At 42.5% G+C, this 23,571-nt stretch overlaps 2 protein-coding genes across 3 annotated transcripts; one reads left to right on the top strand and one right to left on the bottom strand.

Annotated features, from left to right (window-relative positions):
* Positions 1–10,966: 10,966 nt before the first annotated feature.
* Positions 10,967–13,886, bottom strand: LOC139348341 (ADP-ribosylation factor-like protein 3). 2 transcript variants are annotated; one of them, XM_070988329.1, is made up of 6 exons: positions 13,813–13,886; positions 12,842–12,985; positions 12,565–12,681; positions 12,398–12,448; positions 12,053–12,238; positions 10,967–11,369 (listed from the first exon to the last, which is right to left on the bottom strand). In XM_070988329.1, the coding sequence occupies exons 1-6, from the start codon at positions 13,813–13,815 to the stop codon at positions 11,322–11,324; spliced, it is 549 nt and encodes a 182-aa protein (XP_070844430.1). In that variant the 5' UTR covers positions 13,816–13,886; the 3' UTR covers positions 10,967–11,321. The 2 variants fall into 2 exon arrangements, with proteins under 2 accessions (XP_070844430.1, XP_070844429.1); XM_070988328.1 differs by lacking the exon at positions 13,813–13,886 and adding an exon at positions 13,065–13,098.
* A 738-nt stretch (positions 13,887–14,624) lies between these two features.
* On the top strand, positions 14,625–23,455 carry wbp1 (WW domain binding protein 1). Its single transcript, XM_070988327.1, has 4 exons — positions 14,625–14,853; positions 15,750–15,852; positions 16,115–16,282; positions 17,456–23,455. Exons 1-4 carry the CDS (start codon positions 14,791–14,793, stop codon positions 18,007–18,009), a joined length of 888 nt encoding a protein of 295 aa, XP_070844428.1. The 5' UTR covers positions 14,625–14,790; the 3' UTR covers positions 18,010–23,455.
* The last annotated feature ends 116 nt before the right edge of the window (positions 23,456–23,571 follow it).

The following is a 23,571-nucleotide window of genomic DNA, read 5'->3' on the forward strand; positions in this document are numbered from 1 at the left end:
AGAACCACAGAAGTGTCCCAGTATGCCACCATGGGAGCTGGGACACCATAATGGCACAGATACAGTTGCTGTGAGGAGTTTTGTTTTGGCAGAAAGCTGCAAACATGTGCATACAAGTGGTCTCCAGTGATGCCTGTTTGTTGCCATATGGGATTCATGTTTAGGTGCTGAACTTCTCTTCTGTTACTGTCACGATGCAGTTGCTGCCAATAGCTTTTCAGCCCCCCTTCATCCTTTCAGTGCCGCCCCTTTTCTCTCCGACCAGCCTTTACCATCTGTTTTGGCTCCCGTCCATTCTGTCCCCTCATCTTTTTCTCCTCATCTTCCTGTGTTTTGTGCACTGTCCACCCTCCCTCCAGCTTTGCCCGTCTTGGTGCAGCCCAGTCCATTGTTCCCCCTGTGCCTCCCATTTCCGCTTTGGTGTTGCCCTCTGACCCCACACCCTGTCCACCCCCCGTCCCTCCTGCTGACGGGGACCCCAAATCTTCTTGTTCTTCTCTTGACTGCTCCCCCTTTAAGTTTTTTTTGGGGGGCTAATAAGTGTTGCCAGCAAGCTCCACACAAAATCCCAGCGTGATTGCTATTGTGGGGCCTACAATGGCATACAGGCCGTAATAGCCATTAGCAACAGAGGGGCTTGGCCTGTGAGCAGTGTTTAGCTGTGTTTAGCCCACATGCAGTTTGGACTGGTGGTCAGATAGTCTTCAGTCGTTCAGCCACAAATTTTTAACCTCTGTTCCTGTTGGTCTGTTACTGACCCTCCTCTTCACTTTATCTTAGCTTCTAGAATAGTGTTAAAGTGTAAGAACTGACAACAACGTGCATTCATTAGCTGAACGATTTATATGTATGACTTCAGTGTGCCCAATACACGCCAGTAACACACACACACACACACACACATGCACCCCCATCGACACACACTAGTAATTGCACTTTGAAGATCAGAGGGGTCCATCGGAGTGCACGTCGTCTTCATGCCTGTCAGTCAGAGTCGGTCTCCGTGGAGACGGGCATCACAAAGTTGGCAACTGGCTGCAGTATTTTGAGGGATGTGTGTCCTCATGGGAACTCAGGTGCTCCTCTTACAAGTGCAGACTGTAGGCCACGGAGTTAATCAAATGGACAGTAAAAGAGCCTCATTATCCTCAGAGCAGCATGTGGCTGTAATGTAGAAAATATCAAAGCACAACTCTGTTTGCAGGCTGAGTGAATGTCAGCGAGGGAGCCGAAACACGTTGTGTCGTCTTCTGGATTGGTGTCTTGTTATTCTCAGCTTCCAATTAATTTGTTAAAGAGACACCGAAGACACATAAGTGCCACTTTACACAAGAAGATTTTGTGATTCTAATTTTTTTTTTTTTTTAGAAAAGCTCTCGGTCTAAAACTGACTGAAGAGCCAAATTACAAAGACAAATCTGAAGTGGCCTTGACTCTCAGCACTTTCCTCTGTAGAAAGTAGTCCCAGTCAGCCAGCCGGTTGGTCCACTAGAGATTGACCAGATTGAAATATCTCAACAACTCTTTCACTAATTGCTGCTACATTTTGTACAGGCTTTCATGGTCCCCAGATGATGAACCCCGATGACTTTGATGATCCCTTGACGTTTCCTCCGGGGCCATCATGTGGTTGACATTTGTGAAAAGCAAAATGTCTTAACAACTATTGAAATTTGGTACATCCATTCATGTCCCCCTCAGGATGAAGTGCAACAACATTGGTGATCACCTGATTTTTCATTGAGTGGCATCATCAGGTCAAAATTATTATTTGATATTATGACAAAGTGTCTGCAAAACTAATGGCATTCACCTTACAAAGGTGACAAAACCAGGGAATGAGAACGGTTTGGAGTATGTTAGCATGTTATTATTAGCAATTAGCTCAAAGCACGCTCAGATTAATAACATCACATGTAGGTGCTACAGTGGCTGTTGACTCTTAGTCTTGTTGTAACATGTAACGAACTGGCCCTTTAACACACATGCAAAAAGTTTCCATTTCCAGTTTACTTTTGGCTTGTGACATCTGAAGCTGAAGAGCACATTTGCATTTATAATGCAATGATTATAATTATGTGTTGCAGGCTTGCAAGGTTATGTAAAGTATCATATAGTTAACATTTCACATGGTAGCAAAAGCAAAGCTAAAGCAAAAACCGAGACATCCTGTGACCAGCTAATATGAGAGGTTTAGCAGCGTATTGGCAGCACAGTTGTATTCTCTGTCATGCTTTGAAGGACACTTTCTACCATCAAACTACACATAGAGAGGGGGTAAGAGTAGAGGAAGGTATGCAGCCTCCCCTGCAAACCATATATTTTCATACAGTTAATCTAATATTTATTAGACTGATATAATTTGAGTGTGACTGACTTCAGTATATTTGGCCGTCTCCGCTGTCAACAGACGATAAATTGGAAAGAAATGTTAACATCGTGATGGTAACAGGCATTAAAAGCGACAGAGAGAGAGCGCCTGCAGATTTACTGCTGTGATGTCCCACTGATGCGTCGTGTTTGACGATTATGGACAGCTCGGGGTAATAGCAATGTAATTAGGCCTTTACTATCGTGTAATTCTCTGTCAAGCACATTGTCAATAGCTTGGCTGATGAGGTTGAAAGAGAGATTGGGATCCAGTGACCCAGGCCAGCCGCCGTAATAACGGCACACACACACGCACGCGCACAGGCAGAGTGCTTGTAATGCAGTGTTGATGCTGTGATATTTGCTTTTGTCCCGGTGTTGATCTAAGCTGACATTATGCTGTATGGCCCTGATCGCTGTTTGTCTGAGTGTTACATTTGTCATCTGTGGGAGGGCAAATGAGGGATCAGGAGGACTGGAGAGCGAAGTGAGAGAGGGAGGGAGGGATGGCCTGGCAGGTGAAGGAGGGAGGAATAGAGAGAGTGAATGAGGGAGAGGAGGGGTGGGGGTGTATGTGCTCATCTCTTGTGTGTCAGTTGCAGATCTGCTGGTGCGGAAGCAGATCTTTTCCCTCAGTGACTCTATTAATTTACCTCATTTATCTTAACCACCTCCCCCTCCCCCCAATAAATACTGGAGACCTCAATCCATGTGTGTGTGCGAGTGTGTGTTTTGCGTGTGCGTGCATGTACGTCAACAACCGTATATCTGTAGGTGTGTGTGTGCGTGATGGAATAAAAACACAGCAGCTCCCCTTTCTATTCCCAGAGGACAAATCCGTGGCGGAAAAACTCATTTTCCTGCAAATAGTTTGTCAGCCAAGCTAGGAGGAGTGATAAATTATCACAGACGTTAGGTGAAGGAGGGTGAGTGGAGGAAGAGGGAAGCCCTCTCTCTCTCTCTCACACACACACGCACATGCACAGACACGCACACACTCCTTTCTCTCATCCTCACTCACTTTCCCAAACTACTCCTCCCTCTGCCTCCTCCTATCATTTCTATTTCATGTCTGATTTCTCTCATCCCGCATCTCACATTTACAGGAAGCTCTGATCAAAACAGCATACATGCATTTCACGTGCACTAGATAAACACTCCCACGTACAGTATGTACACAAACACGAGCACACACACACAGACACATACACACAAATACACAGTGCAAGTTGGGAAAATGTGGCTGCCCCTACAACTCAAGTGTGACTCCCCCATTCCGAATGATAAATTGATGGCCAGAGAAATGGATTTGTTTTCAACTAGTAACACATCAAAGAAATAATAATTCTGTGCGGGGGAGAGTGGCGGGATGATGAATGGGGTGGACAGCTGGATCACAACGGAGCAATGGAGTGAGTGAGATGAAGGAGTAGGATGTGAGAGAGAAACTGTAAAATCAACACACAAACAAAACAGTGTCAGGCAGCTGAAATGGTTTTCTGTTTGTAACAGGCTAACTCTGGGCGGACAAGTCTCATCCCAGTCTCAATTGGCCTAATCAAAATTTGGACACCTGAACGTTACACCCATACAGTGTGTGATATGTTGGATGTCTCATTCCAAAACGATGTCCTGCCATGACATCCTTTTTTCTAAAGCTGGCAATGTTTTTTCTGTTGAGGCACAAGAGCATCGGTGCACTTGAGGTCATCCCAGAGGTGCTGGATGAGGTTGAGGTCAAGACTCTGTGCAGGACAGTGAACTTCTTCCACTCCACACTGGAAAAGAAAAGAAAAAATATTTTAGACCTGGCTTTTTTGCATGGCAGCATTGTTGTATTGATACAGAAAAGGGAAAGATGGCAGCAAATTATTGCCTAAAATATCATTGTTTGATGCCACATTAAGATCCCAGTTGCAACTAAAGAGCTGAGAAAAACAGCCCAAAATCAAAATAAAAGTATTAACGCAGAGATGTCCAAAAACTGGTCATTGTACATTCATTTAACAAATGCTTTTAAATCTAGTTAAATGCAGTAAACACATCCATAAAAAGCAAACACATATTACAATGTGTTTTGTATTCACTCTATTTCTTTGTTTCGATTTGCTTTTAATCAGGCATTTTAAATCCTCCACAGTCAGTTAGTAACAGTGATTAAAGATATAAAGAAAATGACTGAAGCAATTCTTTGAGCTTCTTTGAAAGATTTAAAATTTCAGCTGAAATCTCTCACATTTATTGCTTTAACTGTCACAGTGTCCAATATGCAAGTCTGCAGGTTCTTCATCACAAGCTGTTTGGTTTTTAATGCTCGTTAAACAAAGGAGTGAGCACAGAATCAACCACAGTCATTTCTGAGAAAGCAATATTAACATTTACTTAAACCAAGCACATCAGTAATTTGAATCATCACTCCCTGATGTTTGAATTAAAGGATATAGTTCCCTCGTAATCTAAAAATGCAGTTCATCCTCTTGCAACCCATCCACAGCGACAATCCTCCCACTCAGTTCTCACCCCACTCAGGTAGTCATCTCACTCAGGTAATAACCGTTAGCATAAGCACTAAAATCACATCATCATAATCATCATCATTATCATCATTGTCTCTGGTCCCCAACACATTTACAATCATTGCTAGAGAAATAGTCATAACACAATTGCATCCATATATTCACACAGTATTCAGGGAATTACAGTATTTGGACTGCCATTGTGCACAGTGGATCATTAAATGTAAGAGGTGTTCTTCCCTCCAGGTTTCTAAAACCGACCCTGTACGACGCCGACACCCAATGTGTGTTTTCGTCCTGCTCATTTTTTTTCTAACCATATCTTATTTCTATTCTTTTTTATCGCCCCCCTCCACACTCTCTTCCTTCCCTTCGCAGTGATTGATGGAGTTAGGCAACAGAGCACAGAGCAACGTGTGGCCAACAGTCCAAGACAGCCTGCATCTGAGGGAGAAGGAGAGAGGCTGGTGTGGTGGCGGCGAGGAGGAAGAGGAGGGTGGGGATTAAACGAAGAGAGAGGTAAAAGGGAGGGAAGGAAAGAGGAAGGGAATGGGGAGTCAGAGTGAGAGTGCGTGTGAAAGAAAGAAGGGGAGAGAGGAAGAGTGTGTGTGTGTGTGTGTGTGTGTGTGTGTGTGTGTGTGTGTGTGTGTGTGTGTGTGTGTGTGTGGGAGAGAGAGAGAGAGAGAGAGAGAGAGAGAGAGAGAGAGGGGAGCTCAGCTGAAAGCCACAGACTTAATTCTATGCATCATTAAGCAGTCTCACTCAATGCAACATCCCCTATACATCATCCACGCTCAGTAAACACAACGGTGACATTACATTAGCAACTGCAAATGAATTTTCTTTTTAGAAGGAAATTGAGAATACTCTCTTTCTCTCCCTCTCTTTTACCCTCTCTGGTGCTGGCAAAGCTTGAGTGCAGGCCATAAAAGGCAGGGAGATATAAACAAAATAAAAACACAAACAATATTTCCCTTTGCCTCTCTGGCTCACGTTCTCTCTGTTTGTCAGACAGAACAGTGCAGAGACTTGTGCACAGACAGACTCCACAGTTATGCATTCTGCTGTAATTTACTTATACTATGAAAGCAACATCATAAAGATGAACGTTTTATTCATGCTGCTGCAGGAAATATAGATTTTTACTTAAAGACAAGGCACCTTTGCTACTTGCTAACACCAACGCTGTTTGCATTGTGTACTGTGATACCTCTCAATTTGTTCTCAGTTTAGTAAACTTCATCTTGTCAAGGATCTGGCTGCACCAGCTGTTCATAGATTAACCTAATATAGTTATAATGTTAGTGTTTACGAGGTGGGTAGTTACACATCACTAAATTACAAAGTGGCTTTAGTCCTCACATAGGGATTATTTGTTCTCACTGCCAGGTGTAACTGTTGCACATATAGCTAACTGAACCGACTGTCAAAAACAATTTTAGCTAGCAAACATATTACCTATATTGACTGACGTGTAAAGGTATGCTGAACATCTGACGTGCCACTCAACCAAAATGCGCTTAAATAATGATGTAAACTTACAAAAACATCAAAAATGTCATGCTAATGTTAGCTTAAATGTTGCACCTTTAAATGACCAAATAATTTCATTTAGCATTAGCTGAATCGGATATTTTCCTCTCACTAACTAACTAATTTTTCATTATTTTTCACATTTCTCATTTACTGTTTAAGTCTGTTGCACATCATTCAATATAATGTCATTACAAATACATGTTGAAAGACCACTGTTTACAGCTAGCCTACAACACGTAGCATTTAAAAAATACCTAAAAGAGAAGTTTAACACCAAATGCAGCCTTATAAAGGAAGTGACAAATGCAAAATCTAAAACACATTAGTGAACTGTGAAAATTATTATATTATTATAAATTACAATATGTTTTTCTAACATTAGCTAAAATGATGTTAGCCTAAACTTTGGTAAGGTTAACAGCATATTTCTCTATGGATGCATATATATAAATAAAACAGATTCCTGGTTATTTTTGGCAGTAATGTTACAATCTATTTACAGCTTTGTATTGCATTATATTTACAATTACTTGTTCAAAACTTGCTAGCAGTTAAGAACTTAGTGATGGATTCATGATAATAAATAATTTAATAAAACACCCACACAACTACCACCATGCAGACACACACAGAATCCAGAGATTTTAGCTTTAATGTCTAAGAACACGTGAGTAACATAAATTATCAAGCAAGTCAAATGAGTAATTATGTTTTTATTACACAAATTATGCCCTTTCCCCTAAACTAGTCAGGCTCTGAGGCCTGGGAAATCTATTAAGGCTGAGCTATAGATCATCCCATCCACTGTGGCGTGTATATAGATCGGTCGGCTCATTTGAGGAATATTGAATCGGTTACAGTAAAGTAAGCCCCTGGATTGAGTCAAATGTAAAAATCCATGCATGTGTGAGGAGCTGTCAGCGTGTGCTGTAATGACGGATGGCGCTGGGTCTCTGTTTCAGCGAGAGGTGATAAAAAGTCAAATTATGAGTGCTGGGGAGGGACAAGAGAGTGTGGGGGAGCAAAGACAGAGAAAAGAGAACTGGACCAGATCCGTCAAATGATAAGGGCAATCAGTCAATCTGGGAACGTTTCGGACGATGGAAAGTGTTATTTCCTCCCAGTGCAGTTTGGAGTCAAGGGTCGGGGAGGGGTCAAGAGTATGACCCCTGACCTCGTGCTATAACAGTTATTGATTCACGGTCTCCACAGTTTACCCATGTTATTATCTGCTGGACATGATTGGTTTTCAATTGCAGTGATTTGCAGTCAAAATACTTTAACACAAAGGAGTGATGAGGACTTGATTAGCAAGTATTAATCATTGTTCTATAAAAAGATATACACTTAAATCTGAAATCTTCATCCACTGTACTGACACGCACTTGACATTTGTTCATTTTGAGGAAACAGACCTGACTTTCTGTTTCTTTCTTCTTCTTTTTTTTTTTTTTTACAAAAGGAGAATGAAGAAGAAGGAAAACACTTCTTTAAACAGTGGAAAACTTGTAGTGCAGTTTTAAAAAACATGGGAAAGAAACAACCATTCAAGCACCACACAGTCTCACAGATTTAATTGCACTTTCAAATTATTCAGTTTTTGCTTCAGTTCTTCACGTAACGCTTGGCTGTTTTTGCATGAGACAGTATGTGCTAACTTTAGGATTGTATCAGACATAACAGAACATATTAACCCTGAGGAGCATTCTTCTTTAAAATAGTCGAATCAAACAGAACAAAAACCCAAATAGACTAGAAGCATAATCTGAAAGAGGACACACGTATCTTAAGTGCATTTGAATGAGCTAAATCGCTAATAATCTTCTGAACAGTCAAACATTTCTGGTAGCATCTTGGTTCATCCTGACACCGTCTCAGCCTGTCTGCTTTCTATCTCAGGGGCATCAAACAGAGCCATGGACCCCCTACCAGGGCGACCCCCATGCTGACCCCCTCCGCGCTCTGAGACTGACCTGCTCCGAGGTGTGAACTTCTGTCCCCCAGCTGATAGAGCCTCCTGATCATTTTTATAGTCCTCAACCCTTGCTGTTTATGACTCTGCAGTTTGATTATAGCAAAGGGGGTTTGGAGCAGTAAGAGCCCCAGAGAGGCGCGCACACACACACAAACACACTCAGGCACACATGCACGCCTACCCACACACATCAAAGTAGCTATGAGAGGAATGTGAACATTTGCTGTTTGTTTTATCATCCACTACCAGCACTTATCTGCTTAATCATAAAGGATTGGCCTGGGAATGAGGCAGGAGGGACCTGTAGTGGCCAAACAAACTATCCCCAACGCTGTAATTGTTATTGGAGGGATGAGCCAGGTTTGTTTTGATTTTAGCAGTTTACAAGGTACATGGGAGGTTTATCTGAAGAGAGAGCAAAGAACGGTTTAACATTACAGGTCCTGGCAAAGGACAAACTGATGCTGTTATGATAAAGATGCATCTGAGTGATTCAGCGACAGCTTAACACTACAGTTTAGACTTTCTATGCAGTATGTTCTCTTGCAAGACACCTTCTTAGCAATATTATGATGCATCATCAATTAGAGATTATTTTCAAAATTATAATCATGGTCTCACCCCAACAGTTGAAAGCAGAGACGGGAAAATCTGTGGGGTCAGTGGGGTCAACTACGTGACAGGCCACATAAAGTGCATGTAAATGTTTGGGTATGATTCAGCAACAGTCCCAAAATATGTCACTCCTTATAGCAGTGAGACCACCTCCCCAGCCTGTTCTGTTTTACGTGCACAAAGTGTTTTTTTTCTCTTAAGATCTGGTTGAGGTTTGCATTATTTCTGAGCCCCAGCACTGCTTTAATGGCAAGGTGACTGAGCTGTGGTTACAGTGTGTGAGATACACACAACAGTTTAATTAAGTCACAGGATATCCACCCACCCCTCTTCTTTCTGTCTCTGGCCCTGCGAGTCACTCAGACTCTGCCCTTCGTTTCCCCTGTGTGGGAGGCCGCTGTACTGGCCTGAGTAGCTGGGAAAGTCCCATGATTTATGGCCCTTTGCAGGCCCGACTGCCTCCCACCTCACTGATGATAGAGCCGGAGGTAACGAAGACTGGTTGCTCCAATCCACTCTTCTGTTTGGTAAATCCAATTGTATTCATTTGGGATTTAAAGTCACCTCACAGCCTCTGCCATCTGATGCTATCAGGAGGCACAATTGGAAAGATTTATCAGAGTACTTGTGGAATTGGGTATATTTTTTACAGGTTGGCTGATAATCACATGGATTAGATGTTAATGATTAAGCACTCCAATGGGTGAGAGGGAGCATTTTATTTTCAGTCTCACCTGGTAGACTTTCATTTCCTTATTCATTACTTTTCTTCCTCTTCTGATGTATGCTCCATAGAGTCTTGTAAAAGTGTTGAATGCACTTGCACACTGAGAGCTGCAGCCTTAACTAAATAACAGTAGGTCTTCCTTTTTCAGTTTGTCTAAGAAAATCTGTTGTGGCTTAACATTTACCATATGACTCTTTGCCCTGGTCAAGTGTCCCACACTGCTGCATCAACAAAATTCAAATGCACCATATAGGAGAAAGCACACTGACATATGCAACCAAAGCCCTCAGTGAGGGCTGTATCATTATGAGGCCCATTTTGAGGCTTTCTGCACTTGTTTCAGTCTCGATCGGAGGATCAAACAGCTCTGACATATTAAAATCAACCAACCCTACATACATAGAGGGACACACACGAACACACACACCAGTAGCAGTAGGAGCAGCGCAGTAACTCAAGGCCAAAGGAGGTTTATTTTTATCATGGGCAAAGGCGCCAAATCATGTTGGTATGAAGGGGGCTATATAAATGCAAATTGTATTGGAGAGCCATTAGTCCTGGAAAAGGTTTGTATGTAAATGCCCTATAGGACCACAGCAGAGCACTCGGCCAGTTCAGATTAGTGGGATTTGTGGCAAATGTGCTGCAAAAGACAAAATAGAAAAATAGACAGAAAATGCAATTGCCTTGTGGTAAATCATGGTGAACAAGGTGAGTAGCTGAGTAATTGAATGGCCAAGGTGTTTCTGTATGGTTTATTGTGTATGCAAGAGAGATGTACTGGGGTCGATTCACTGTGTGCATGTGCATCTGTTCATGTTTTATGGTCACTCGGTTCATGATGCAGATTTCCTCTGTACCTGAGCAGAACACACTGTGACCATAAGAAGCTACGCGAAAGTGTGAATGAGCAAAATGTTGAAGTGTCCTTAAATTAATTGCTGCCGATTAATGCCTGCCTTGCGTACGGTTGTCAATCTGTTTGGCAGTATGTTGAAGAAAGACTTCATGGTTGGCAATAGAGCACAGTATATCAACTGAAGAAAAAATAATTATGTGATTATGAAATGAGCAAATCAAATATGGCACAGCATGCCAGACCATTCACAGAAAGTAGAGGATTTAATTGTGCATTAGGCTGCGAGAGGTAACACTGGCGCAAGGCCGCCCTCTAGCTTTCAGAGGAAAGACTCACAGGCATTCAACACCTACAGTGTCAGTCATGAATCCACCACACAAAATGTTGAATTTTTATTCAGATAGTCAGTGACTACATACCGTCACATTAGAAGTAACACATAACAAAAAATGTGCAGTACCAGCAGTTTGAATAAAACAGCCTAATATACACAGTATATACATTTCAAGACATGCATTGACAGGGTTAAGAGGTTAACACATGTGGAATTACTGTATTGACAACGTTTACTTGGAAAATGTTTTAATACTGCCGAGTGAAGACAAAATGGCAAAAATGAAAATAATAACACATTCTGTCACCTATTTGTCCAGGACGTAAAGTGACTGGGTGGGTCAAGTGTAAAGTGCAACTGCAATTCTTCACAGATCTGTTGCTTCCAAATTATCTTTTCCGAAAGGTGATATTTCTGCAAACCCAGGTCATGCCATCCTGCAAAGAAGCAGACAATGTGGTCATGCTGTGAAAGTTAGGGAGGTGAAACTGATGTGAGCTGCAGCCTAAATGTATGTTTACAAGCCATAGTTTCCTGCTGATTTTCAAGCTGTCCTACTGATGAGGAGAGAGCGAGCGGCACAACTGCATTATAACCTGCATACTCTGTGCCAGTTGTCCCTGATTTAAACTGAAAATAAAATGAGGAAATCAAGACAAAAAATTGTGAAATCCTACTTAAAGTGGACTGTTAACTTAAAGAGCGATATTGATTTTCTGATGTATAATACGATGACTGGTGGCAGAATTAATGTTGTTTTCAAAACATCGTCTTACTGTGGCTGCTGATGACACTGTCATAGGCACAACAGCAAAGCCTCTTTGGTCTTTAGAAAGATGATAACGTGCTTAACTTCCAACGTCTAATCAGGACAATCTTATAAATAGCACAAGTGTGTATAGTTTGAGCAGGAAGGATTAAAACGGAAATGAACTGCAGGGTTGCTGCTGGCTCATTAGTTAACGTGAACACAAGTAAATCAGGAAATGTTTGCCAAGAAGAAGCAGTCAGTTCCAATATTCTGTGAGTTCTCACTCTGTGTCACTCTGCAGCCCACCCTCTCTCAAACCTCACTGCGTACTCATGCTGTGTGTTTGCAGATTGTGTGCACTGTATTTACCTGTACTCCCTCAGCAGTGACTGCAGAGCAGGCCTGGACCTGCCACATGCGATCGCGGATCGTGTGCAAATTGAGACTTTCTGCCAGCTCAGACGCTGGGATGGCTGTCATCAGATCTTGCTTGTTGGCAAAGATTAGCAATGGCACAGCAGCAAGCTTTTCCTCCTCCAGCAACTCAGCCAGCTCCTGGTGGAACAGACATGCGACAGTGGCCAGTGACATGTTTACTGACAGTCAGAAAACAAATGATACTGATGTTGCAAAAGTATTCATTTAGCAGTAATCACACAAAAATGTCTTACTATTGTATTCCTAATAAAGACATGCATATATGTTGCATCTTACCAGACCTGTCTCTTCAAACCTTTTCCTGTCTGAGCTGTCAATCACATAGATCTGCAAACAACATAGATATTACCAGAACAGTTCATTCATTGCATAGGACTCCCATGTGTGGTTGTTGACTTTCATTAATTCTAGCCAGTATAACACGTGCATTTTGGAGAACCTACCAGTACATCTGTGTTCTCAAAATAATTCCTCCAGTAGGGGCGGATCTTGCGCTGACCTCCAATGTCCCAAACATTCAACTTGAAGCCAGATGACTGAACGCTCTTTATATTGAAGCCCTGTTGAAAAAGAACACAGGTGCTTGATGCTTTGTGTAATATTTGCAACAGGAGAATTAAAACATGGTTTGGAAATCTGTTTGACTGGAAGACAAAGAAATGTATTTCCACAGTGTGTGACTGAGCCATTGGATGTATGCAAGTGTGTGCATATTGGTACTTGTGTGGGGGTGATGTGGCTGATATCTTCGGCTGCGAGCTGTTTCAGCAGAGTGGTCTTGCCAGCATTGTCCAAACCAAGCAGCAGCAAGCGCACTTCCTGTTCTGGAGACTGCTTCAGCCTCCGAAGAATGGACAGCAGGCCCTGCAGGTGGAGCACAGTACATGGTATGAGTTTCACTGGGGCAGCAGATTCAAATATGACATTTCACAGGCAAACCTACAAGCATTTTCTCACTATATTGTTCCAGAATAATGGCCTAAGCTGTGTCAGGTAAAGCACCACTCAAAGGGCAGCATGGTGTCAGGAGCTGGCAGAGGAAGCGTGATGCAGCTTGAACAAGAGGTTAAACACTCACCCCATACAACGAGACTCATCTAGAGCATGAGGATTTAGCTATTAGCCGGTTGCAGTGGCCTACACCTGTTTTGGGTCAAGAGCTCTCATTGGCTAAGATTAAGCATGCGCACAATAAGTGGCTTGTGTCCAGAAAGTGATAAGGAAGGCTTTGGCTCAACCTATTTTCCTTGCAATGAGTTCTGTTAAGATGAAAATGCTACACTCTGTGACCTATAACATGTATACTGTGTCAAATGAAGAAGCAGACATTTTCTGTCATATTACAAATCTATACCTAAAGTATTAATTTTAACACACACACACGCACACGCACACACACGCACACGCACACACACACACACACACACACACACACACACACACACACACACACACACACACACACACACATTGACCTATTGTTTGCATTTTTTTAGTGACAACTTTCTAAAAGCTAATGCAGTATTTTATCTATGTTAAGTAGATGCCCCATTTTCTGGCATGTAACGTTAGCCAGCTGCAACTAACAGCTTTCAGTAACGCACACATGAAGCAACTACTAACTCAATGAAAATATACATTAAAATGTTCAAATTCCAAAGCAGCCAAGACTGTTAATCGTGATTACTCACCATGTTTTCCTCAGGTGTGCATGTAGCCCCTGCTCAGACTGAGCGGATTAACATCTTTCTCACCATGCCTCTTGGGAGAAAAGCGGTGAAGTTCTGTTGCCATGGAAACCGTGACGTCAGCGTAAACAACGTGCGGGTTGGGCGCGACTGGCACGAGACCAGAGGACCAAAAATGCACGGAAGAATATAACGCTGAAGATATTTCTTAGACTTCTTCAGAAAAACATACTTTTAACCTCTTATTCAGTACAAAGTTTTACTGTTGAGTTGATATTTCTTCTTGAAGCACTTTAATATCACGTTTTGTGCTGTAAATAAACTTTACTGTTATTAAAATGAATTGCATGTTACAATATATTTGGCAATTGCTGTACTTCGTAGGTAACTTGTTCCTTATTTGGTTTTCATTATCTGTTAAAAACTCAATATTTTATGTCCTGTTTTTTATATTTAATTGAGAAAGAGATCATACAGTTTTGGGCGTTGAGAACTGCTCCAAGCGAGTGACAGTGTTACACCGACCATAATATAACAATTCATTAAATTATACCAAATCTTCCGCATTGAATTTGAAAGAAATTGAAGCATGTCTTCGCCAATCTACCAGACTCAGAACTGATTACACGGATATAAGAATTTTGTAACGCTGCAGTTGGTGGTACAGGTACCAGGTACAACCAGGTCACAATTCGCCATTAAAAGAAGAGGAAGAAGACTGAAGACTGAAGACTTGAACTTGCACTGTGTGAAATCATGTTTTTAAACACGCATATACAGCGCCCCCTAGAGTTCAACAGCTGACCCAGTTTCATATTACTACTAATGCTGTTTCTGAGCAAAGGAACAACACAAACATGTCGGAGAACGACAGGCTGAACCGCTAACTAGCTACGGCCACTCGCAGTCACATCTTCAAGTCGTCGATTCAACCGACCGCTATATGATTCCCGCCGTGTTCACGGCCGACAACCCAGAAAGATGCCGCAGAAAGCACTGGGATCCATTGTAGGTCTTCTTTGTACTGGGACCTGTCTGGTGCAGGTAAGCCCGTGTTAGTGCTCTCAGGGACGGTTGATGCTTCCACTCGAACCCGCGGCTCCATGGGTGGGTGAAGGCCTTCAGCCGATCCTTTTTGTCTCCTCCACAAAGGAAACTAGGCACAGTTCGCTACTGTACACCGCGGATGACGTCAGTTAGTCGAAGTTTTCATTTATATTTCGACAGTAAAGTTGAAAGAAGATTCAGGACATAAGTGGAAAAGCTGTGCGGACGTGTTTTATCACCGCAGTTTAACAGTTTGAATCAAGGGTATCAGGAAGATTAACGTTAGCCTTTGCTAACTGGTACCCGGCAAATTGACGTGTTTATTCACATTTGTTGATATTAGCTAGATGGACATAGCATTCAGCCCCACTTTGTCCAGTTTGCTTCTCTGATAGAAAAGCTATTTTAACTTGTTGACAAGATATGTTGATAACAATACTAACACTCAAAATGGTGCTTTATCAGCGTTGAATTTTATCTGCATATTCATTGACGTAAGTTACTGACATCGTTAGGCAGCATATCAGTAACGTTAGCGTCATTCTTTCATTAGTACAGGTTGCTCTCAAAGCATTTAAATTCACTTTCTGTTGCGTTATAGTAATTGATAGTTGTTCTGCACCGTTGGCAAGATTCAGCAGTTTCCTCTGGCCTTGCCTCGGTAACATTTTATAATATGATTTGAAATCTCAGTTTAAGTATTTTGCCTGTATAAATATAGGTGTCAAGGTGCATGAAATTAGCACAGAAATGTGCAAGCACAATACGTGACAAATTACAGAGGCTAAATAGATCCCAGAAATAGGTCAATCTATTAAGAGCTTGCTATGCAACTTATGTGCTTGAGTGTTGCCTCAGGCACTCACTTTGTGTACCTCCTGTGTGTATTTAAGGGGAAGGAGTTCTGTTTTGGGGTAAACAATGAGCAGTACCGCTGTGAGATGGGGTACTGCTGTGGAGAGACTGAGTGCTGCACCTACTACTACGAGCTCTGGTGTAAGTTTTTCTTTTCCCATTTCTTCATTTACATAAGTCACACAGTGTTTCTTTGTATCCCATCGCTATGGTCCAGTTAATCCTCTGTTGTGGAGATTTAACTGTCAAGATCTGTGTTCATTTGTTTAATGTCTGTTATTTCTGCTTCAAATTAGTTTCACTTTTGTTAAAAATATACTGAGAGCAAAGTGACTTCAGGTTTGGTTTCATCGGGTACCTGTAGAGGATGAAAGGATTACATTGAGTCTGTCCTCCTTCACAGGGTTCTGGTTGGTATGGACCTTGATCATCATGCTAAGCTGCTGCTGTGCCTACCGACACCGGAGGGTTAAGATGCGTCTTCAGCAGGAGCAGCGTCAACGCGAGATCAGCCTCATGGCCTATCAGGGAGCCTCCAGCTCCTTCATATCCCCTCCGCCGCTTAATATAAGTGAGTAGTCTTTGTGTTTGCTATGAGGATGTTAAAGATGCCTTCCAGTGTTTAAGAGTGTGAGTTTGGAGCTGAATACAGTCTTTATTTGAATTTTCTGCTCCCTTGCGATTTCATATTCTGTGTCATCTTGCAGCTTTCTGTGTAGGCTGTGCGTCTCTTAAAGTCTTTGACAGTTGTCAGATGGAGAGGGCACTCTCAGATGGATATCTGTAGCTTGAATGCAGATTAGTGAGCTACAAACGGGGTTGTGGTGATGTAAGCATAGAAACCCAGATAATCTTTTCTACAGCAGCTTCCTCCAGCACCTCCTATGGGATCTTCTTATCATGGACTTGCTAGGAGGTTGCTATTCTGTTGGGTCTGCCCTGAGGTCTCCCCAACCCAATGCAGTGCTGCAGCACTATACCAAAGTGGTCTTAGATAACTTTACTCTTCTGCCTATTAGACACCCTACAGGCTTACTCTTTTGGATACCACCCAAGCCTTATGTCAATAGGTAAGGGTCAGAACTTGAACATTGATGAAACAGCCACCTTTTTACTGAGAGAGTCATAACCTTAGAATTGGAGGCACAGATTCTCATCCTGATCCTGACAGTCAGCTGCAAATTGTCTGAGTGTATATCGGAGAGCATTGTCTGACCTTGCCAAAAGGACCACAGACAGCAGAGATGCAACCCTCATATCAGTGGTCACTCCGGGCCTTGGCTGAAACTTGATATGTTGTCCTCTAATATCATAAACAGGAGATGGGACAAGGTGCACGCTTGTTAGAGTCTGAGGCCCGCAGTGAACATGCTTGAGTTAATGTCAAGAATGTGAACACAACTCTGTGAGCGTACACAGACGGTGACTCACACGGAGACCCATGTGGACATGGACTCTTACAGGACTTCCCACAGAATATCATGGGAAATAAACTAATAAGCCATTTCCAAATGCTCAGGGTAATTTTAATTGTGCGTATCTTCACCGACAATATTATGATCGTTCTGAGAAAACATTTTGTAGTTTTCCATTCTAGTTTTTATTTCTTTTAGTTTTGGATTATTTTTCTGCTGATTAGATAATTGGTTAAATGCCTAATGGTAGCAGATCTACCATTAGTCATTTAACAAATTAATGGGATGATGGTTTGAAAGCTAAAGCTTCTGTATTTGCTGACTTTCAGGGTTCTGGAATGACTGCAAGCTTCCTGACTATGAAGAGGTGGTAGGTCACCCTCCCACACCACCTCCTCCTTACTCTGAAAATCCTCCTGAGACTACTCCAGCACTCCCTTCTCAAGTGAGCCAGCCTGACGTGGCCACGGTGTCACAACCGCTGTCTGAGGCAGACCTGAGGGTGGACAGTCAGGCCTCGGGCTCATCATCAGACCAGGAAGTGGTGTCAATGCCCATCCAAGCACAGTGTCTGGCAGAGGAGAACGTGGAGGCTCCGTTGATGATGGCAGAGGAGGAGGAGGAGGAGGAGGAGGATGAAGAGCTCATCACTCGGCGTCGCCATGTGACCGGCGACTCTGGGATTGAGGTGTGCGTTTGCCAGCTGGACGTAGACGAGGGCTCAGGGGTTGAAGAGGAAAGTGACGAGGAGCACCGAATGTGCAAAGTCACCGGTCGGGACTGCTGCTCCGGGCACCAGCAGCAGACCTTCAGACAGAAGGAGCACACCTCTGAGCTGCCCAGCCAGACCGCCAGCACCAGCACTGGGGACCACATGGTGTGATCCACAGCTCAACTAACCAGCCAACCAGTGCGGCTTTCTGTTTCACACAGGGTGATACGAGATAGCTGTCGCCATCATCATCACCAAAAGGGACTGTCTGTGTTTTAATTCTTTGAACTAACACACAGGCATGACGTTACGATGATGATGATAGCTAATCCTTAATGGCTCCAGATTTGGAAAGATGAATAACACATGATGTGGACAAAAATCCTGTCTTTTTTTTTTTTTTTTTTTTTTTCGCTTTGCTTTGCTTTTCCTTTGTGGGGAAACCAGCAAACACATGTTAATGTTCCATTTGGTTTGTTTTTTTTTCATTGGGTAGCGAGAAGGCAGCAATTGTATATGAATGGAACTAGACTGTTTCTCTTGCTCCTTCTCTCTCCTTGAACGCTGCCGTCATCTTTCCGTTTTTGTCTCGCCACTCTCCTTCGGTCAGAACATTTCCGGCCATCCTTCCATCTGACATATTACCTCTGGTGGGATGGTCAGCTAGGAGCATACCGACACGGTCAACATTTCTCCCTGGTCCCCTCTATGACTAAGCAAGGGAGTCAAAAACAAACCTCTTGAACACAGGATGATACTGGATGAATCGACAAGAACACACATTTCCTTTCTCCCCTAAGCTGCGTGTGTGTGTGGAAGTCTGTGTGTATGCTGTGAAATCTAGGGCACAGCTGCATGGTGATGTCAGCTCTGAGGTCATGGCAGCCAGCATCTGGTGTCCTCTGGTGTGGACTTTTTTCGATCTAGAGTCGGTGGGGCAGGGACTATACACTCACAGGAGAGAGAAAGAGAGTCGAGTTATTTTGTCCCTGGGTTTTAAATAACATAAATGTTTCAATATCATGTCTGTGGTCACCAATCAGCATGACTATAGGTAAAGAGTGACCAGCTTTTAATGATTTATTGGTCGTGTGCACGTGCTCTCCCCACTTTTGGTTTCAAGGTCACAGCAATAGCCAAGAGGGCTATGCCACCATTTGTTTTTCAATAAAAAGCCTTTTGGTGGCTCTGTGTTAGTGTGTTTTACTTACTGTGTAATGTCAGAGTGAGCAGTGGCAGCAGTTGACTTATTTTACACTTAAGTGTATAGTTTGGATATTCATAACGAAGGATGCACTTGCTTTTGTTTTGTTATTCCTTAACCAGTAATGCTTCAGTAAATGCCACAGGTGTCACTATTAATTGCAACAAAGCTCCTGACGAGGGGCTGCTAGAGTGTGTCCTATTGAGTGGTTGTTCTAGTGCAGTAGGGAAGGGTTGAGTCTTGTGTGTATGTGCGTACATCTTTAAAGTGCTGTAGCATCTGGTTGAAATACTTACACAGCACTGAGGATGATTAACTATTAAAAGCACTGGTATTTTGCATGAGGCATGAATTTCTATGATTATATTTGAGTTCATTAGCATTTTCTCGCAGTTGTGCTACTTGCTTTGCTCATCTGTTTGTCAAAATGATAGTGGGCTGAAGTGGCTACACAGCTGTGTACCCAGATGTTGGGGTAAAGATGTGGACTGAGGTTAAAGTTTATATCCCCCTGATGTTGTTTTGTTGTTTTTTTTATGACGGTGAGCCATGCTATTTTGTTATGCTGGGCTGGTAGCTAGTTAGCTGGTGCTGTCTCGGCTCTCTGTGGCCCCTGTAGCTCTGAGCAGTGTGAGGGATTTGCAGTGGTATTTTCCATTGGCAGCAAAGGGTGGGTGCATGAGGGTGGGTGAGGTGGATGCAGGCTGTAGTCTGCAGTCTATTCAGTGTTAGCACAGCTGCAGAATCTATTGTGATCAACTGCATGCTTCTCTGCATGTCATGTCGCTTGCCCAGTATACTGCACAGTATGTATTTAAAAGCGTAGTAGCTAGGCTGGGTGTCAGATAGGAAATCTACCGGAAGACAAAATAGTTATCTGTCGCCAGATAAAATTCTGTACAAGACGAGCAGTCAGTAAATGGTTCACTGATAATTTTGTGTGGAACAATGTTCAACAACTTTTCGGTTGTCTGCTCTGATACAGTGTCGAAATGGGCACAGTGTAAAGACTCAGGTTGGTCATTCAGCTTCACACGCGCTCACAATGTACTGTTCCTGATTGGCCTGCATCGCTATCATGATGTGACACTCAATGGTGCAATATTCATTTCCAGAGAAATCGATCCAAGGTCATAATGTCTAAATACAGTATTGTGGCTGAATCAGCAGTTTAAACTTTCAGTTATCACTTTGACCTTTTTTTTTTTAATATACTGTAGCTATTAAGCTTACATTTCCAGCTGGCAAAGTGGGGAGTAAATGTTAACATTTCATGCTTGCCACATGTATTTATGCAGGCATTTAAATGAATTGGTCTGTCTCTTTTTCAGCACTGATTCAAGGACACATTTAGAATATTCTTGCTGATAAAATAAAGTAAATGAACGTAGAATTTTAGGACCCGCTGAGCTCAGTGGCCCATCAAAGTGTTTCCTCTCTCCTCCCAACTCACAGCAGCTCAGAGCTCTGTACTGACTGTGGTTGTGCGTCTTGTGTCTGTGATCTACTATTTGAGCTGCATTACATACTGTTGCAGCTTAAGTATAGGAAAGCAATACAAGAGAGGGCTTGTACAAAAATATCAATAGAGAGAGAAACAAGATGAATACACAGCTGCCTCTGGCTTAATGTTTCATGTTCATAAAATAAGCTTAATCATGCTGTTACCCGGTTTTGCAACGTCAGTGAAAGATTTGCAGTCCTTGTGTGGTGTTGTCAAGCAACTATGAAGCCAAACTAACATGGCAATGACCTTTTCAGAGGAGCTGTTACACTGTGAGCATGACCGCACACCCATTAGCACACGTGATATAAGACATGTTTGACCAATACACCTCAAGCTGCCTTGCTGCATCTCTCAAGCAAATGTCTTTATTATTGAGCTGCACAGTAAAACATCGCCTCTATGCCCAAGCAGACGTGCTACTGCCTTACTAGAGTAGATGTTGTGAAGTGGTTCTGTTCTCGATTTCTTTTGAATGGAAATATTTGTGTTGTTCCAAGTGCGATTGCTTCAGAGCGGAGGAGCGCTGCTGTATCAGTAGAAAATGGCACTCAAGCTTGTTCCGCTTGCTTCGTGAGAAGAGGATGTGGTTTAAAAACATTGAAAAAGCCTCACGAATTAAACTGTCACAGGTTGTGTGGAGTCGTACTTGCATTGGTTTTGCATCTGATGAGACGTTTAGTTGAGTTTAAATACTGTGTCTAGTCATTTGGGGCCCTGACGGAGTTTGTCAAGACCAGATTTTGAGTTTGTGCTCATTCTGCTTTTTGTTGCACGAATCTGGTCGCAATTAGTTTGTGAAATGAACTGACTCATGAGGAAAAGCATGAGGAAGATGAGTTAAAAAAAAAAAAAAAGCTTCTCTATGGTTTTGTTGTGATTCATCCTGTTTGTGTTTGGAGGACAGAACTTAACTCCAACAAGAGAATGCTTTGTAATCTTCTTGCTAAGGTGCATTTTTGCTTATTTGTATACATATGTAGACAAAATAATGGGGGGAGGGGGGTGAGGAATGAGGGAGGGTCAGGGGTTCTTTTCTGCATGAGTAAACTGGAGGTCAATAGTTTTCCCATTGCCAAACAAGTACTATGCCTCCCTGGTTTTCACATGTTTACTGAGATTAAGGGCTATGTATCAGTCATCAGTTGTGGACAAACATCCATCCATGTGTTTGTTTGAGTGACTCGTCTGCAACGCGCTGTTTGTGGAAAGCCACAGTTGCCGAGGTCCATGATCTGAACACGGTGGGCGTTTGGGTTTGGATGTCCTTTTTATTGTTGTGGTGGAGCTCATATTTAACAATAGCTGATTGTATATGACCATGTATGTTTGTTTCATAGGCTTTAACTTTGCCTTTTTGTTCCGTTAACCTCAACGGAGGTGCGTGATGCGACATCCCTCCACCCCCCACCCACCCCCACCCGCCGCACGATGAGAACTGTTCTTTCTTTCTTAACCAGCTGCATGTGTGGTTGTGGCAGCACACTGCGGCTCCGTGTTGTGGCCGTTTGTTTTTCTCAGCTGCACCTCCCTGCGCGTGGACCCATGGAAACATGAGGACACATCCAGCCACGCAGAAATGTCGGCGGAATTATCAACCAGAGTCGCTGCCATCTCCATGCGACACAGATCATCACCCTTCTCACCTGTGCGTGCGTGTGTGTGGTTGTCATGACGGTGGTCTGTTTGGTTTCCCACTCTCAGGGTTATCTTTAACGAGCAGTGCTAGAGTTCAACGCATTTTTGACCCGCCAGTGTCATAAAGCCAAAGCAGTCGTTTCATGATCATTGTCTCCATTGTTGGCATTCTCTCTGCATCACGCATCTCTGTCGTGTATTGTACTTTACTCAACTAGGCTATGCAAAAACATTTACTGTTATATGCTGCGACCCCTTTCTCACCTTCTCTGTCATTTGTCTGTGGGCACTAGTACAAGCAATATAACTCAGTACGTGTGGCACTGCACTGCACTGCGCTGTACTGTAATCCACTTTGGTTGGTCTGTGTACATGTATTTGTTTCAGAAAACTTGTAAAAAAAAAAACAACTTGTAATTCTTCTACAATGATGTGGTGAGTGTGTATGCTTCAGTGTAACCTGAGGGGCTTGAGTTAATAATCCATTCTAGTATATATATATTATTATTTTCTTCCCTTTTTTTGTTTTTTTTTTCTGCCTGCCTCCTCAACACTTTCTCCTCCTGACTTGCGGATAAACCACGTTATTAAGCCGTGTGAGCGGAAGGAAAAAGCTGAATATATTGTTTTTGTCGGATTAGTTCATATTTGATATCTTTGGTCCGTTTGCCACTTTCCCTCATTCGTGTTGCACTAATTCATTGTGTTGGATTTCTCAGTTTAACCAACAGCTTTCTTCTTTTTCCGTCTTGATTGTTTTCCACTGACTGAATATTTAACTGTTGCCTTTTAATCCTCAGTTATTACAACGTCAGTTTCAAATTTTTTGATATATTATACACGTGAAAGACCTCAACATGGAACGCAGTCAGCTAACATTAGACCAGGACGCTTTAGTATCCTTTAGAATACTTTGCGGAACATTATCAGTTGTTCCTGTCAAACAACGTGTAAACTGTACTTGTTTTCTCAACCATAGATAATACCAAACAGATGGAGGTGCCATGACTGAGCTATGTGGATTATTTTTTTTTTTTTTGCCAAGATCCTAGTTTGAGAAGGAAGAAGCAGGCATCTATAAAAACAGACCAGACTCTTTCTACAATTTTCCTAACAACCTTAAACAAGCCAAAATGAGTGAAATGGAAAAAGAGAAAAGAAATGTAAGCACTGAATGATAAACGCTTTGGTTTTAGTAACACGTCTGCTGTGTACTCGTTGGGTCATCATTTGTATTTTATTTTTTTAATAAAACAAACATTGGCACTTAACGGACGCTGACTCTTGATTTTCTGTTATCTTACACATTTGTAAAGAGCCAGGGGGAAAAAAGCTTCCTTGTGTGCTTCAAGAGAAATTAACTTTGAGCACTTGGGAGTGTAAATAG

This window comes from Chaetodon trifascialis, chromosome 20 (assembly GCF_039877785.1).
Source record: "Chaetodon trifascialis isolate fChaTrf1 chromosome 20, fChaTrf1.hap1, whole genome shotgun sequence".
NCBI classification, from domain to species: domain Eukaryota; kingdom Metazoa; phylum Chordata; class Actinopteri; order Chaetodontiformes; family Chaetodontidae; genus Chaetodon; species Chaetodon trifascialis.